At 35.8% G+C, this 16,311-nt stretch overlaps 2 protein-coding genes across 4 annotated transcripts in view; one reads left to right on the forward strand and one right to left on the reverse strand.

Moving 5' to 3' along the window:
* The window catches only part of LOC123747023 (solute carrier family 35 member E1 homolog), a 31,356-nt gene extending 16,582 nt beyond the window's left edge, over positions 1-14,774 (reverse strand). Inside the window, exons 1-5 of one of the 3 annotated variants that reach the window (XM_045728965.2) lie at positions 14,422-14,774; positions 8,893-8,963; positions 6,669-6,806; positions 4,998-5,123; positions 216-461 (exon numbers count right to left, since the gene is read on the reverse strand). In XM_045728965.2, coding sequence (XP_045584921.1) covers positions 216-461; positions 4,998-5,123; positions 6,669-6,806; positions 8,893-8,963; positions 14,422-14,746 — 906 coding nt within the window. In that variant the 5' untranslated portion in view covers positions 14,747-14,774. The remainder of the gene's footprint in view (positions 1-215; positions 462-4,997; positions 5,124-6,668; positions 6,807-8,892; positions 8,964-14,421) is intronic. The other 2 variants (XM_045728966.2, XM_069317411.1) reach the window with 2 other exon arrangements.
* LOC123746933 (uncharacterized) overlaps positions 1-16,311 on the forward strand; it is a 190,865-nt gene that overhangs the window by 150,889 nt on the left and 23,665 nt on the right. The gene's annotated exons all lie outside the window — the stretch shown is intronic.

Raw genomic sequence — 16,311 nt, forward strand, 5'->3', positions numbered from 1 at the left:
CACAGCTGTAGATTCAGTGGAATCCCACATTGTATAACCTTTACCATGGTGTCGTACAGGGGTAAGGTGCGCAGCTGGGAGTGCCCAGATCTCTGCTTCGAGTCCCTGCATTGCTCCAAATGATTTCCTCATTGATCACATTAGTGTGTTTTCTTTATGTATAGTTTTATTATCATCATCATCATCATGCATGCACAATACTTTTTTTTTGTTACCTTATTGTAGCCCAGAACTCCTATAATAGCCAGGAACATGCCAACAATATTTGCAAGTGTGATTGGATTCCTCAACAATAGGAGAGAAATGGTTATAACAGAAATACGTTTGGTGGCATTGGCAACAGCATAAGTGAGTGGAGTGACGAAGTTTAAAATTGTAAAAGCCACAAAATTCTGCAACCAATTAAGTCCACCATCTACCAATAGCAGGATAATCGTCTCTCCAGGGTCTCTCCGTAACAACTGTATGGGAAAATAATTGCACTGTATTAGTAAAAAGCAGATCCCTAAAGCATTATTTTATACAAGTGGAATCAGTATTGGAAATGAGATGGTATATGGCTGTATGGCATCTACCTACTTCTAAATTTCCATTATGTTCACTTTCTATATTAATAGGAACATTAGCTATCCTTTGTAATGGTTTTACAAATTAACTGTTTATTTATTATAATTATGTTATAATTTTCCGAAACTCATTTTCATCACTCGAGTGGAATATGTAAAACACAGTACCTGCCCCTAAGTTAGCTTAGTTGCCCCTAAGCTGTGCAAAATGTCATAAAATTGGACATAGAACTTAGTCTTTAAAATTTGCTGAAATGCTTTCAAATGTTTTGTGCATAATCTATTAGGCAAATGCTCAAACTTTGTCTAAATGATCACCAACGTAACTTGAAAAATAAGAAAATAAAAAATAATTATAAAATTGAATATTGAAAACTTCAGAATTTGAAATCAGCTTCAAAAATATAAAATATCACTAATTTGTTGTTATTATGCTCTCAGAATAACACAGGATTTTCATTTTCATATATTTAGACTATAGGTTTTCAGTATAGTTTACTGTAAACCAAATTGTCAATTTGGCATTTGAAATATGTGCCAAATTTAGACAAAAAAATTATAACTCCAAACGTTTAGGGTTTATAAACAATCCATTCTGTAGGGATTGAAGAACTGACAGCTGAGCACACTATATGTAAAAATGGTGAGAATTGGTCAGAAACTGGATTTTTGAAGCCGACTCAAATTTGAAACTCTAGTTTTATAGATATTTGTAGTTAAAATTATCGACAATGAATACGGTAGTTCTAATTTAGTAATTTACTTGTATGTGATAATAAACAGTGTTTGGCATTCGTACTTGAATATGTGAAAGTTGTAGGTCAGTATGTGTTGAAACGAAGTGAAGAAAATAACCCCCCAAAAATACAAAATATGGGGATAATTATAATAATTATAATGATTTAGGGATTATATTTAAGGTATACTTTATATAAGTGAAAAAGCTCAAATCTGATCCCTAATCATCAAAGCAACCTAAAGAGACAAAGAAAATAGAGTTTGACATCTGTGCAAAAAATCAGCCTCCCAAAAGTATTCAAAGTCCCAAGTTCTTCCAGTTGTGATTATTCTATTTGTTGACCAATTTCATTCTATCTTCACATAGTTAGGGATGAATATGCACTCTCCGAGATTTAGAGGTTACAACAAAATCAAATAATAAACAAAGTAGAAAATGAAACAAAACAAAAAACAAAAAAAGAATTTCCCCTAAAAATATTTTTGGGGGTACATTGGTGAAAGTAACATAATAACTTTAGGCAATGTACTTATATGATATATAACAAAACAGGGCATGATGTTGACCAGACCACACACTAGAAGGTGAAGGGACGACGACGTTTCGGTCCGTCCTGGACCATTCTCAAGTCGATTGTCTTGAAATCATTCTTAATCGACTTGAGAATGGTCCAGGACGGACCGAAACGTCATCGTCCCTTCACCTTCTAGTGTGTGGTCTGGTCAACATACTTTAGCCACGTTATTGTGACTCGTCGCCTGCAGAGCATAATGTTGTTATTATTTGTGTTATTATGTATTACTCAGCAACGCTATAAAAGAGCCAGCTGCATATCCACTTTGTGGCTACTTTTTACTACTACTTGTCGTCTTCTTCATCTTTGTGCGTCAGTTAGGTGCTTGCATCTCTCTATTACTGAATTATCCCTCAGTTCCCGTTAATAGGAACTGTTCTCCTTATCAACAAAACATTCTTCTTTTTAAATAAAATTTGTCTAAAATCATTTTCTGAAAATATTTTAATGAAACTCTCACAACGCTCAAGCCAATAAGTTGGAGATTTGTTTAACATTTTTAAGTAATTTTTACATAATTCAAATATTTTTTGCCTTCCGGCCCCTTATGCTTAGCAGTTAAAGGCATAAGGTGCTCATTATAAAAACTATGCAAAACATTTCTTATTATCTCTATCCTGTTGTTCATTTCTATAGAGGAGGAATCTGTTCAAAAATAAATGAAGCATATTGACAAAATTAAGAACTCGAGATCTATTTGAACAAGTAAATTGTTGAGGATTTTTTTTTTTTTCAAACACTCCTCCTTTGAACGGAAGGTGCTAATGAGATTTATTTTCAGGTATTTCAGATACTTTTTAGCATTGAAAATACGAACATAGAAGAGCACTTTTGCTTGAAATGCTAGGTGTATTTAACAATGTTAAAACAAATATATACAGTATATACATATTAAATCATGTTATCTATAATAATTACATACCACAGTATTTTTAAATCAACATTATTATTATTTACAAAAGAATTCCACATGCTTGCTTGGCTGCTTCAAGCATAAACTTCCTGGAATGAACTAATTGGGGTTGGGTTTTATCACCTTATCAAGAAATGTAGATATCAAGGCATTTTGCCACTGTTAGCTATTTATTGCATGTGTAATATATAGATGTCTTGTCAGTGTATTAGAAAACTAAAATCAAACCTGGCAAACTATTGGTAATTGACAATGATACGGTTACTTTTAGGTTGGACCAGCACAGGGTCGAGAAAAATTACAAGCACTGTTAGGAGTGCCAGACATCCTCCACATCCACAAATATCAAGCTATAGATTGTGCTACTCGAGTCTCCTGACTCCCGAGTCTACCACTTGAGCTAGGAATCGTTGCTCTTACAACACTTTTTTTTTTCTTTCTCCGTTTTCCCCTCCCTGTATTTGAAGTGTTGATATGGAAATGTAATGTGATTGTTCTTTGCCTTGTAGGAGGTTTTTTAAAGACAATTGACATGAGTAAACCTAATTAAAATCTACCTTCCTCTGTATTTGTTCACCATCAGTACCTTTATCAGTTGCCCGAAACGATATGCGTACTAGTGGCTTTAGGTATTGTATGTACTAGCTCTATCTATAAATCCAACATTATTTTTGTAAAACAACTATGTATGTACTTTCCTGAATAAAATATACTGTACTGTACTTTACTTTAAAATTCAAAGTAATTTCATCCTCGGTTAATGATACTCTGGGCCATCTCTGTTCTCTAACCTAACCACTCACTATTATCCATACTAGTATGGCAGCCCATCCTCATGTTTGGGTAGTATACTTATAGTAATAATGAGGACCATAGTACAGTATATATATACCGACGTACAATGAAATTTGACAAGTAGAAATTTGAACTATTGAGTTGGACAAACTGGAAAACTATCTTTTACTTGTGTTGCTTTGATAAACTAAAACTAACCTAACCTTCCTAGGCCTAATATACAATATCTGAGGCCTAATATAGTACATGTGTGCGCTATACTAGACCTAGGAATATTTAATTTGTTTTTTAGCTTCATTTATTTTAAAAGAATTCTTTACTAGTCAGTATACTACTATCTGAAAGCTAAGTATGTACAAATTTGTGACTATTGACGGCAGTCACAATAGGTACTGTCTAAACAGGAGGATGGGTTGAGTATGGAGTATCTAGATTATCCATACTAGTACTGTATCACTAGGCTTTGCAGGCATGCTAGGTAAGTGTCAAAGCCTTCAAAGTCATGTTCATCATCAACCTAATTCTCATCTTCACTCTAGCATTATACTTCTTGACTTTAATGTGGATTTCTTTACTCCATCTCTTAAGAATTAAGTATACCAAATTTTGTATGCTTCTATTTTAAATTTATTTGTCATTAATTTTTAAGAGTTTAATAAACAACAACACCCCTCCAATTCCCACTTCTTAATACATAACACATCAACAGTATATACAATCTGTACATTCTGATATAAAATACAACCTGAAGTACTGTATACTAGAGTTGACAATTATTATCCATTTATGTTATTGCAATGACACCTACAATTTCCATGCTCAAAAGTGCCCCTAACTAACTATCCACTTGATTTTTAATAATTCAGCAATTTTTTTTACTATATACAGTACTTATGGCATTGTTATATTTATGTCTAGCTTTGATATTACTTTTTACTCTTCAGAATTTTCCCACCACCCCCCTACATCTTTCCACTACCACCCAGGAAAGGTCAACAACCTCCCACCCAACAATCACTCGGAATTCTCGTTGAACAGCTTGCATCCTGACCAATCCTACTGATGGCCTTTCCAGTGAATTTCCAAATAATGACATGCCTTCCCTGGCTAAATACACCCAATTCATTATACATAGATAAGGTTTATCATTTAACCCTTACACGGCACCTGAAAAAAAGTACTTAAAACCAATATAGTCAATCTCTTATGGCAATTTGAGCACAGGAGGTAATTGCAGAGATCAATAGGAGCCATATAGGGTTAATTTGTTCCAGATGTCCACACGTGGTACTTATGTAATATTTGTCTAGCCAGCAATTAGTTTATACCCAATAATTCAAGACAATGATATACTGAGGTAGAATAGATATGAACTTTTTATTAAATAACAGAAGGGACCTAGATACTTGCCAATGTGTCATCGTAAAAAATACTAAGGCCATCAGTAAAAACCCAGACAGGGAGGAACATGAAGAGAGCCAAACATCCGAGCAAGTGGAGCAGCCTCAAATGATGGATACCTGTGTCAGTTAACACCTGCAAAAATACATTAAATATTAAAAAATATTTAGGTGTATGTGTGTGTGTACAGAATATATAGCAATGTGTATAATTAGGATACCATCTTAAGTTGAATTACTCTGTTGACTGAATTAGTGAGAACATTAGGGTCTTAAAACAAGCCTTTTTAGTTAGATTTCAATGCACATGAATATTTATGTTGAAATATCAAAGATATCTAAAACGAAACACTTTGAAATAATATTTATAGATCTTTTATTCCATATTCAGTCACCTGCCCGCTTAGTCAACCACCACTTTTGCCCATCAACATATTTTTGTTTAATATTGCTGTATATTTATTTATTTATATACAAGAAGGTATATTGGGTTTGAGAGAATACATAACATTGACATTCTTACAAAGCCACTAACAAGCATAGTGTTTTGGGCAGATATTGCATATCTAGACCAGGTTATGATGTTGTTGAACAAATACTCTTTTCATTTATGAATTCATGATAGATATTTCTCAAAAGTTGAAAAAGATTATTTAATTCCACTTTGAATATGAAAAACTACTAACAATTTTCATATTCTTATTCTTGGAAGAGTTCCTACATTTTTATGATTTTGACATATCCAACAATGCAGTTGGTAAAGTCAGTACTGTATAGGTGTAGGTTGCCGAATACAGGTGACCCTTATTGAGAGAAAGACGTTTTTTTTTTATTATATACAAGAGTTGTTACATTCTTGTACAGCCACTAGCACCCATAGCATTTCGGGCAAGTCCTTAATCCTAATATTCCCCGGAATACGACTCTGCCAAATCGTTTAACAACCAGGTACCCATTTTACTGTTGGGTAAACAGAGGATACAGTTAAGGATTGACGCCCAGTAAATCCTCCCCGGCCAGGATACGAACTCAGGACAAAGTGTTCGCTAAACGCCAGGTGAGTGTCTTACCACTACACCACGGGGACTGCTTAAAGTTAAGCTACTTATATTGTATAACATATTACTTACATCATTATCAAACATCAATTTTAATAACAAGCTTTTAAAATTCACTTATAATTACAATAATATCCAAATACTGTAGTCATCAATAATTAGACCCCTGATTGAACTTTCAAGAATCATATTGTGCAGAGCAAGCGAGATCTGGTATCAAAATTATATACCCGATTCACACTTATCATTCTTCTCTTTTCACCTAAGAAAATAAAAAAGTTTCTTAATCATAATTTCTAATGTGCTAGCAGCGATCCACCTTCATGAGAGATATAAATAATATTCGGCCTCAAACTATTTAAATGGATTTTAGCACACTATAAACAATATTTTTAAACCTGCTACTACATAAATTGTTTGGGGTGTTAAGAGACCATCTAATAAAGTTTTATCTTTTGTTTCTGTCTTAACCTCTTTTAAGTTTGAATAATAATTTGAGAGATTTACAAAGAAAATGACAGTTGTTCATGTTCAATTAACTGTTATGTAGTGTCAAATTTCACTCTTAAAAAACAAATCCCCCCCCCCACAAAAAAGGGGGGAGCCAATGTACATACTCTTACCTTTTTAGAATAAATATTTTGGAGTGAGAATCCACACGTAGACATTAGCGCAGAAACAAGTCCCAGCATGTCGAAAGAGATCTCTGTTATAGTGGCAATGGCTACTCCCAAGATGATTGGAACTAATGAAAAATATACCTGCAATGAAATAATAAATAATTCCACTCCTTATATTAAAAACATAAGAACTGAAGAATTAGGGAGCACCCCAGTAGGCCTGTTAGCCCATACTAGGCAAGTCCCATTTAAACCATTTAAACCCTCTTGTTGCCCCACATTTAGTGGGGTCCCATTTAAATTCACCCCTTCTTGCCATTTGTCTATCCAGTCTATTCTTGAAACCTGTTTAAACTGTCTCATTAATGCTGCTAGTAACCCATTGTAATTTTTGTCAAATACTGTAGTGCATATATACAGGTATATCACAATGAAATCACACTGACATAAAGGTACATATATATAACAGAATATATAAATGTACAATATGTGTGTGTCAGTGTAATCACAGCACCTAAGTGCTGTTTCAGGATGAGAACTTCACTTGTAGTGTCCAGTCTTCCCTATAATTTCTGGAGGGCCAAATATAGGCTCCCTGTTGTTAGCCACACTGAGATAGCTCCACACTATTAAATCACATCAGCCCTTGTGAGTCATTAAAAGCCTACTGGGGACCAGAAGCCAAAATCTAGCCACAAAATCTAGTGGCGCAGAAAGCAGGGTATCGATGATCACCCTTACTGAGGAATCAGGGCCCCAGAATTTTTTTTTTTTTTTTGAGATATATACAAGAGTTGTTACATTCTTGTACAGCCACTAGTACGCGTAGCGTTTCGGGCAAGTCCTTAATCCTACGGTCCCTGGAATACGATCCCCTGCCGCGAAGAATCGTTTTTTCATCCAAGTACACATTTTACTGTTGCGTTAAACAGAGGCTACAGTTAAGGATTTGCGCCCAGTAAATCCTCCCCGGCCAGGATACGAACCCATGACATAGCGCTCGCGGAACGCCAGGCGAGTGTCTTACCACTACACCACGGAGACTGCTAATTCTCAAAAGAGAATTAACAAAACAACACAGCAAACACCCCAATGAACAATCCACACAGTAGTTAGGTCACACCCACTTGGAACAAAGATGGAAGTCTTCAAGAAACATTTAGGTGTTGCAAAAAAATGCTGAACCAACCGGGTTGTAGTGGATATGTGGGCCTGCGAGCTACCCCAAGCAGCAGCCTGTTGGACCAAGTTATCACAAGTCGAGGCTGGCCCCAGGTCAGGCTTGGGGAGTAAAAAGTCCAGAAACCCTCTCTAGGTACACTCCAGGTATGCCTATCTCCAGGTGGTGGCACCACTGGAGCTGATGGCTCCAATGTCAATAAATTCTCATTCATCTGATGTTGGTTATTGCTAACTACTCTATTGAGTTGGCCATTTTTCAAGTCCTGGATTTTTCCTAGAGAGGCACTGGCCATTCGTTGGACACTGTCCTGTGGGTGACCATTTGCTTGTGTATCATTCCAGTTTAAAGTAATTGATTCACATGCTTGTCTTTACAAGCCTATGCATTGAGCCCTACATGTTTAGGACTGCCCTTCCCTAAGTGCTTGCTGGTGTTGCCCCTGCACTAACAGGATTAATCCCCTAGTGTGTTCTGGTGTTCATACCTGAGAGGCCATCATTCTGAGGAGGGTGCTTTGGCCCGAGTAGTTCAAATGTCTTTGATTCCTCTGCTAGGATCTGAGAAAGGGGGGTGTTCTGGGATCAATTAAAGGGGTGCACTAGGGGTTCTCGTGCTTGTCCATATGATATACCACTGACTCCCTCCTGTAGCCAAGTTTAATACTTTCTCAGTCCATTCCTTTTGAAAGATTAGTTTTAGTCCTGCCTTCCCACTAATCTATTCCCTTTTGTAACGATCTGATTTATCCAAATATCTTTTCACATGAAGTGGCATCCACATGTGACATAGGGAAGGAAACTATCAGGAGAAAGGGCTAAGCCATTATGACTATATAGCCTATTTGATTTAATGTTCTCATAATTTGCCTCTTTTACCCCTCAAAACCTCATAACGAAGATTACAGAGAAGATGGGACATCACAAGCGTAGCTTGCATCCTGCAGCTAAACTTTGGTATTACGCACACAGAAGAGAACAAGAGCTATCAGAAGTAACATATATCACATCTTAAACTTTAGCTTTACAAAAATTCACACAATCTCACCTTAGTTGTCTGTTTTTCTCCAAATAAAACTCTTGCAAGTAAAATGGTGAACAGAGGCATTGTAGCTTTAACTGGAGAGAAAATAAAATTAATAAACCTTGAAAGAATGTTTCATATGCATTATATATATTATACAGTACTGTATATTGTTTATGAGAATACGTTTATTTGACGGTGAAAATTAAACCACTGTAATTTGATATTTCCTCTAACCCCTGGAAGAATGGTAGACAGTTGGTGTGGGACTACACTTGCGTTTCAACATTAGCCAACACCTATGTTAACTTCAGTACTGCACAGGCAGGAGGTGTTGCCAATCACCAGGAAGCAGTCAAGTTGCATAAATACAGAGATCTTTATCATCACTACAATTTTGGTCCCATTGCCTCAGACACATTTGGTGCCTGGGGTAAAAGTGCTGCTAGTTTTTTGAAGGAGCTGGGCTCCAAGCTTAATGAAACAACTAGAGACCCTAGAGCCGCCAGTTTCCTCTTTCAGCGTCTTAGTGTGGCGATCCAGAGAGGAAATGCTCAGTGCATCCATAGTTCCTGCCTGCCATCTGAGGAGCTGGAGGAACTCTACAACCTGTGACAGGTAGCCTTGTACCCTGCATGTAACAATGTTGTAACCCTTTTTGTGTAATGAAATTTTTAAATAAAGTGAGATATATGTATAAATAATAAATATATATAAATAAATAAAATACACACACACAAGCACACAGATTCAAGCTAAGGAAACAAAGGTGCCAAAAAATATTAGAAAGTTTTCTTTTGCAAACAGAGTGGTGGACGGTTAGAACAAGCTAAGTGGTGGAGGCCAAAATCGTCAGTACTGTAGTTTTAAAGTGTTATACGACAAAGAGTACTGGGAAGACAGGATACCACAAGCGTAGCTCTCATCCTGTAACTACACTTAGGTAATTACACACACACACACACACAATGTACAGTATACACACATTTGCACACACGATATGCTGTAGTACTGAACATATATATACAGTATTCTGTACTACATCTAAATTACAGTATACGTTTCCAGTGCCATTAACCCAGCACTGGATAAAACCACCCTAGCTGGGATAGCTGTTAAGTCTGGACAAGGCCAGACTATATCAAAGCCTGACAAATAAAGAATGGAGATCTAGAACCAGAGCCACTTGCATGCCAAGCAGGTGCACTCACCGAGCACCCCCACTGTCTAAGCTTGCACCATCAATCACAGATATACGTTATGTTCATTTTTTATGATCCTTATTCTTTATGTACAGTACCTTTACTGATTAATTTTTGTTCGGAAAAGACTTTTCAAAAATATCAAGTACAATTCTATACACAAAACTCTTACACAAAAATATACATTTTTATTTGTATGTGGTACTTCTCACTCTTCTAAAATATCTGCTACTATCTGGTTTCTTACTCTTGCATTCAGATCATACAACAGAGTAATTTTCTTCCTCCTCCAAAGCATTTCATTAATTTAATTTATCCCAGAAGTTCTCCGCTCGTCCTTGTCTGTCTTTAGTCCTCAAGGCCTGATGGTATATTAGGCTGATTTATGCAGACTGGAAATAGATCCAATTCAAACCTTGCATAGTAAAACATTCTGTTAGAGGCAATGTAAGGTTAGGCTTGATATAATTAATGTTGTATTGTGAATTATTATTCCACAAATGTCTGGCTTCTCATTTTGCCCGAGCCACTGTGGTCCAGAAACCCCACCAGAATATTAATTTGGCCATTACAGTTATTGCAACATACAAGTAGGATCTTTACCAAAAAGTCTTGATCCTGGCTGTCTTTCTCATCTTTCATCAAAATCATAATATCTGCTCATATTTTCGTTGTAGTATTTTTTGTTTATATGACCATTTTTTTTCTTCGTATGATAATTCTGCAGGATGAATACCATTGCCCATTGAAGTCTCTCCATCCCTAAGTCAAATTTTATAATTACTATACTGTACCTGATGGCCACCAATTTGTGAATCTAGCATAGATAGGATGCTACTGGTTTGTAAATGATAACTTTTCAGTCACATGTACAATTTCAGGTAAGTTACGAATGGAAGATTACATTTTAAAATATCAAAACTACTAAATATTTGTGTATTTATTGATTTCATGAATGTGGTCACTGAAACAAAAGGGAAAACACATTTTTTTATTAAATAAACTTCGGTAAGCATCACCAAATCATTTTGAACTTCTTGCTAACTCTATTAGAGAGCAGATATGTCTACGAGGAAAGAATTGTGGACAAAATATATCCAGAAAGTTGCCTTGCCTTTCACACTTCCGTACCCTTCACATACTGTATATACGTAGACAGTAGTACCAACTTAAACTACAATATTATCACTTAAAACTGTATTAGCGGATATTAACAGCAGCTTTTCATTCACTAAATTTATAAGTTCTTAACACCAATTACTTTATTACTGTACCAAAAAAAAAAAAATTACTGTAAGTCACTCATTCTTTAAACACTCCCAGATGTAAGGCTCCGGAGCAAAACAGGACTGAACGTCAGAGAATCGGGTACAGCATGTTATTCTATAAGTGTTGCTTAACAGAATGAAAACTAAATTGGGTAAATGAAAACTCAGTCGATTAAGGCAGCGTCTGGGATGCTCTCGGACGTAGGTTCGAATCCTCGTCACGGCCCTTGTGGATTAGTTCTAAATTGGGTATAAACAATAAAAATATATAGTTATACAGACATGTACAGTACTAGCAAAATTCCCTAACAATTGAGTGATATGTCTTTCCTTCTGGAGATCAACTCTAGGGTATCCAGACACTAGGATGTTCAATGAAACTGCAGACATTGCATTTTTATTTACTACTATACTATATCTCCATAGGAATTCAGTGTATAGAGTCCATTCCAGTGTCATTTTATAAAAGAACGTTTCCTCCTTTTAGGAAACCAACTACTCCTCAAGCCTAGCCTGGCCCCAGGATGGGCTGGGGGAATAGAAAAACTCCCATAACCCTTTCAAATTACTGTATACTTCAAGTGTCCTGGTACACATTTTACTCATCACTTTGGAAGCTAATTGCTCTGTGTATTTTATAGGTTTACACTTCTATTAAAAGTCTTGTACTGTGCTGTATATAATAAACTTGTGTTTGTATTGTGGCTTGTGCTTTTGTCTCCATTGTATGGTACTTCATTTTGTCTCAGTTTCATTACATTACTGTATTTAGGTTTGGGGCAAGCTTTCAACACATTATTTAGGCAGCATTATTATTATCATCATTAATAATGTAATGATGTATCATAACAGTGCAATGTACAGATATTATAAAGACAAATATGCACTGGTTATATTACTACTATAACAGCACGTTAATACATAGAGAATCTTGAAAAAAATCACCAGAACAAATAAGGGGACCTTTAATAAGCCGCCAGCTTCCTGTCCTCGTCGAGGCCACTAGTGTGTTAGTGGCCCTCAGGTATATTCAGAAGCAAATGGTATACACATAGTAGTATACCAACTGAATCAGTATTATAGTATGAGTGAATATAAGAGATTTTATTCATTTTTAATTTTAACGTGCAATGTTTGCTTGTCAGAATATACCGTGCGCATCATTTTTTAATGCCGATAAATAAAAATTAGTGTGCATTGGAAACCAAATGTGAAGGCAAGTTACTGGGTGAACAATGTAGCTTATGAAAGTAGAGGCTTGGGTGTGCTACTGGCTAATTATCAGAAGAAAAGTACTCACACAGGCTATAAAGAAGGCCAAGAGAATAGTGTACAGTACTTGGTTTAAATTGGAGAGCTTTAGAGTAATGATAAAAAAAGTATTTCTTATAATATTAATCATTACTAGGGAAAATTAATTTAAAAGTGTCTAGTGTAAAGCAACAAAAAATATGCCAACTTTAGAAATAAACCACATTAAGTTAACTTATTTAATCTTAACCAGCGTATGTACACACACACACAATTACCGACCCTTCCCAGAATGCAACCACACAATAAGCTTACTAGCTTCTGGGTACTTTTTTACTGCTAGGTGATAAGAGGCATTAGGTGGTGGGAAATTTTACCAATCATTTTTGTACCACCCATAAATTGAACCCAGAATTCTGGATTTTGAGTCATGAACAAACCCAACTGTACAGTGCTACTAGGACCGGTAAATTAAAGTAGTTAAGAATAAAGAGCATGAGAATCTTCACCCAGAAAAAATCACTTCTGGCTTTAAAATTAATGGCAAATAATAAAACTAAAATATAAACTTTCTTTAACTGCACAGTTAATAGCCAGCACCTCTCAAGTCCATGACTTCAATTGTACCACAAAAAAAGCTTTTCACATAAGATTTTTGTTTTGGATTGAGAGATTTGTTGCTATTGGTCGTTGCTGTAATTAGCTTAATGCGTGCCCCCCAGGAGAGTGATTTGAAGACTGAAGGCAAAAATTTAAAATTTGTTGAATCTCTGCGTATCACTGTAAAAAATTAATGCGTCTTGCTAAAATACAGTGGTGCTTGACATGTTTTATCAGCAGTTTGTACCAAAACTCCATGCCATATGCTATGTTTAGGAGTTACACACTTAAGTATTCAAATAATAGAGGGTAAATATTAACTTTAAATATCAGGACATGAGAGTACTTTTTCCAGTTACAGTAACTATTTTCTTACCAACAAACTCATCACCAAACATGACATTGTAAGTAATATAATCCAGTAGATGAGGTACCAAGTGTCGTAAAATACTTACTTCTATTGCTTGCACATTACATTTTTACATCTGTCACATTAAATTAATCAGCAAGCCCCCACTTAGTCTAATTGAATTACACAGATAAATTTTGACTTTGGTAGCTACTCCCCCTCCCCACGAAAAAAACACTTCTGTAGTATATACTCCATTACAATTGACTTTGTACAAATATAGAGCACAAGATGGATAATAAAACTAACCAAGTAAAATACCCATAATAATGGTTATTTTAATAACCATTATTAAAATTAATAATAGAAACTCCACACTTGAATATTAGGCAGGTTTCAGTGAAACTGAAAATGCACCCCATTTTTTTTTTTTAAAGATTAATGTGCTTTATTTGCTCATATAAAGTTGACAATAACAATTGGAGGTTAATAATAACCTCAATTGTCAACAGTGATAATTTTTTTGCACATTTAGGGCCAGTGCAATCTAATTTTGTCTAGTCTAGCCTGGTTCGATCCAGTTCAACCCAGTCTAGTGAACTCTTAGATCAGCAAGTAAATATATACCGCTTCATAAGAGACCAAAAAGCAATGTTCAGAGAAACAAATATATAGTGATCCACTGCCTACAAGAACGTACAACTAATGTAAAACATTGAACTAAAGTGATCAAAATTATTCATGGTCTCAAACCTCCCACTTAAGTCCCCCCACAACTTATAATTACAGCGTTACAGTAATGCTACAACACTACTTTTGTACCGTACTTGAAAACTAGTTAAGAACTTGGGTTAAAACACTCGAACAATGAAGGGTTTCTCACCTGTATGAGCGTAGGAGACCGGGACCCGCCATATACTGACGTGGGAGAAGACAGAGGCCACAAACTTGCCCAGGGCCAAAGGAATAACAATTCGCTTGTAATAACTCCAACTAATGTCAGCTGTCCTTCTCACCCCCATCCATCTCAACACCGGGCTACTATACACCGCTATGGACATTAACTGCACCATAGTCACCGTCATGGGGTACGGGAACTCATTAAGCAGCGTCTTGCCTACCACATTATTACTCGAGCTAACTAGATACCAAACTATACATAAAAATACGATGCGCACCACACTAACGTCTGCCCTCTGGACAGCCATGTTGGCAGCGACCAGTTAACTGACGTCAGCTGATCGCTATTGTGGACACCCCGACTTGTCCACATCAAGTGTAAATAGTTCTCTAATATCAAATATACCTTTAATTTTACTACATTATTGTGTATTAATATACACTTTATCATTTTTCGGGTTATTTTACATCATTTTTCCGCTAATATTACAAATATTAGCGGGAAAATGATTCACTTACCATTCACTTATGCACTTACTTACCATTTGTAACCTGTCATAATTAACGGTTTCATAAGAAATATTCAATGTAGCAAAACAATTCCATGATACACATGTATCCTATAAAATTTGGAAAGATTCGACTTCAAAGAATGTTTCATTTTCGTCATTTAGGATGCATTAAGAAGTAACAAGCCTCCGTTTTAAGTAGTAACCGACCGACCTTGTATTTACATTCGTGTTGCGCGCAATATTTGACTTCAAGGTTTTTACACAAGAGCCACTAACACTAGTGATCTCTGAGGACAGGAAGCCGCTGGCTTGTTGGTTTAGTAGCATACATACTTGTGTAAAGGAAGAAATGTATATGATTATATCTCAGAATGTTTGGTAATATGTTTATTGTTTGTGATGTGTGTCTATGTATATATTAACACGATGTACTGAACGGGGTGAGAATAGCTTGAGCTACCTCATCCCTTTGTGTGTATTTTACCTCAATAAACTTATTTCAGTTTCAATTTTAATTCAGTAGCATACAGAAAAAATGTGGATAAAGATGAAAAAGCCAACACCAAACCATTTCTAGTTTATTTGAATTAAGGAAGTTTAAGGAAACTATGCAATATTGCTCACAATAAAAACAGTCTCCAGAGGGTATAAGCTTACGTATACACATTGTCCTGCTACCCTATTCTGTATGAAAGATTACATTGTGTAGAGAAAAAACTAGCGTAAGCAAGAATATTGTTTATATAATATGCTCGCTACAGAGTATAATATACTCTATAGCGAGTATATTAACAATATACTCGCTCCACATCCATCAAATATCCCCGTCTCGCAGGATAGATTGGTCATACACGGAGTCAAGAGGAACATGAAGTGCACCGTTGATCCATTAACCTGCAGAAGCAAACTCTGGGTAGAGGGCAAGAATATCTTCCAATATTCTTTAATAGTTAAGAGTTTACTAATAACAGCCATCTTGCATAATTAAATAACGCCTGAACTAAAACTACAGTGTGCTCTTCAGAAACCTTACTTCCTGTAGAGGCGAGGTGCTACAGTTGAGTAGTGTTTGTCGATGTTATGTTAATGTTAAATGGGATTCTTGTAATGTTAATTGTCTATTTGTACTTACTGAATTTGTGCGCCCCTTTAGGGACTTGAAGTAGAGGAGGGTAGAAATAGCCTAAGCTACTCTTTCCCTTTGAGATGTATTTCTTTTTTGTCTCAATAAACATACTTGAACTTGAACTTGAACTTGTTTGTCGTACAGGTTAATAAAGCACAGTGGGTGTCAATAGTAATTAGATTAATGTTTTACAAAGTCTTTTTTTGCGACATGGCAAACTGACCAACCTAATTAT

The sequence above is a fragment of the Procambarus clarkii genome, chromosome 87 (genome assembly GCF_040958095.1).
Source record: "Procambarus clarkii isolate CNS0578487 chromosome 87, FALCON_Pclarkii_2.0, whole genome shotgun sequence".
Classification (NCBI taxonomy): domain Eukaryota; kingdom Metazoa; phylum Arthropoda; class Malacostraca; order Decapoda; family Cambaridae; genus Procambarus; species Procambarus clarkii.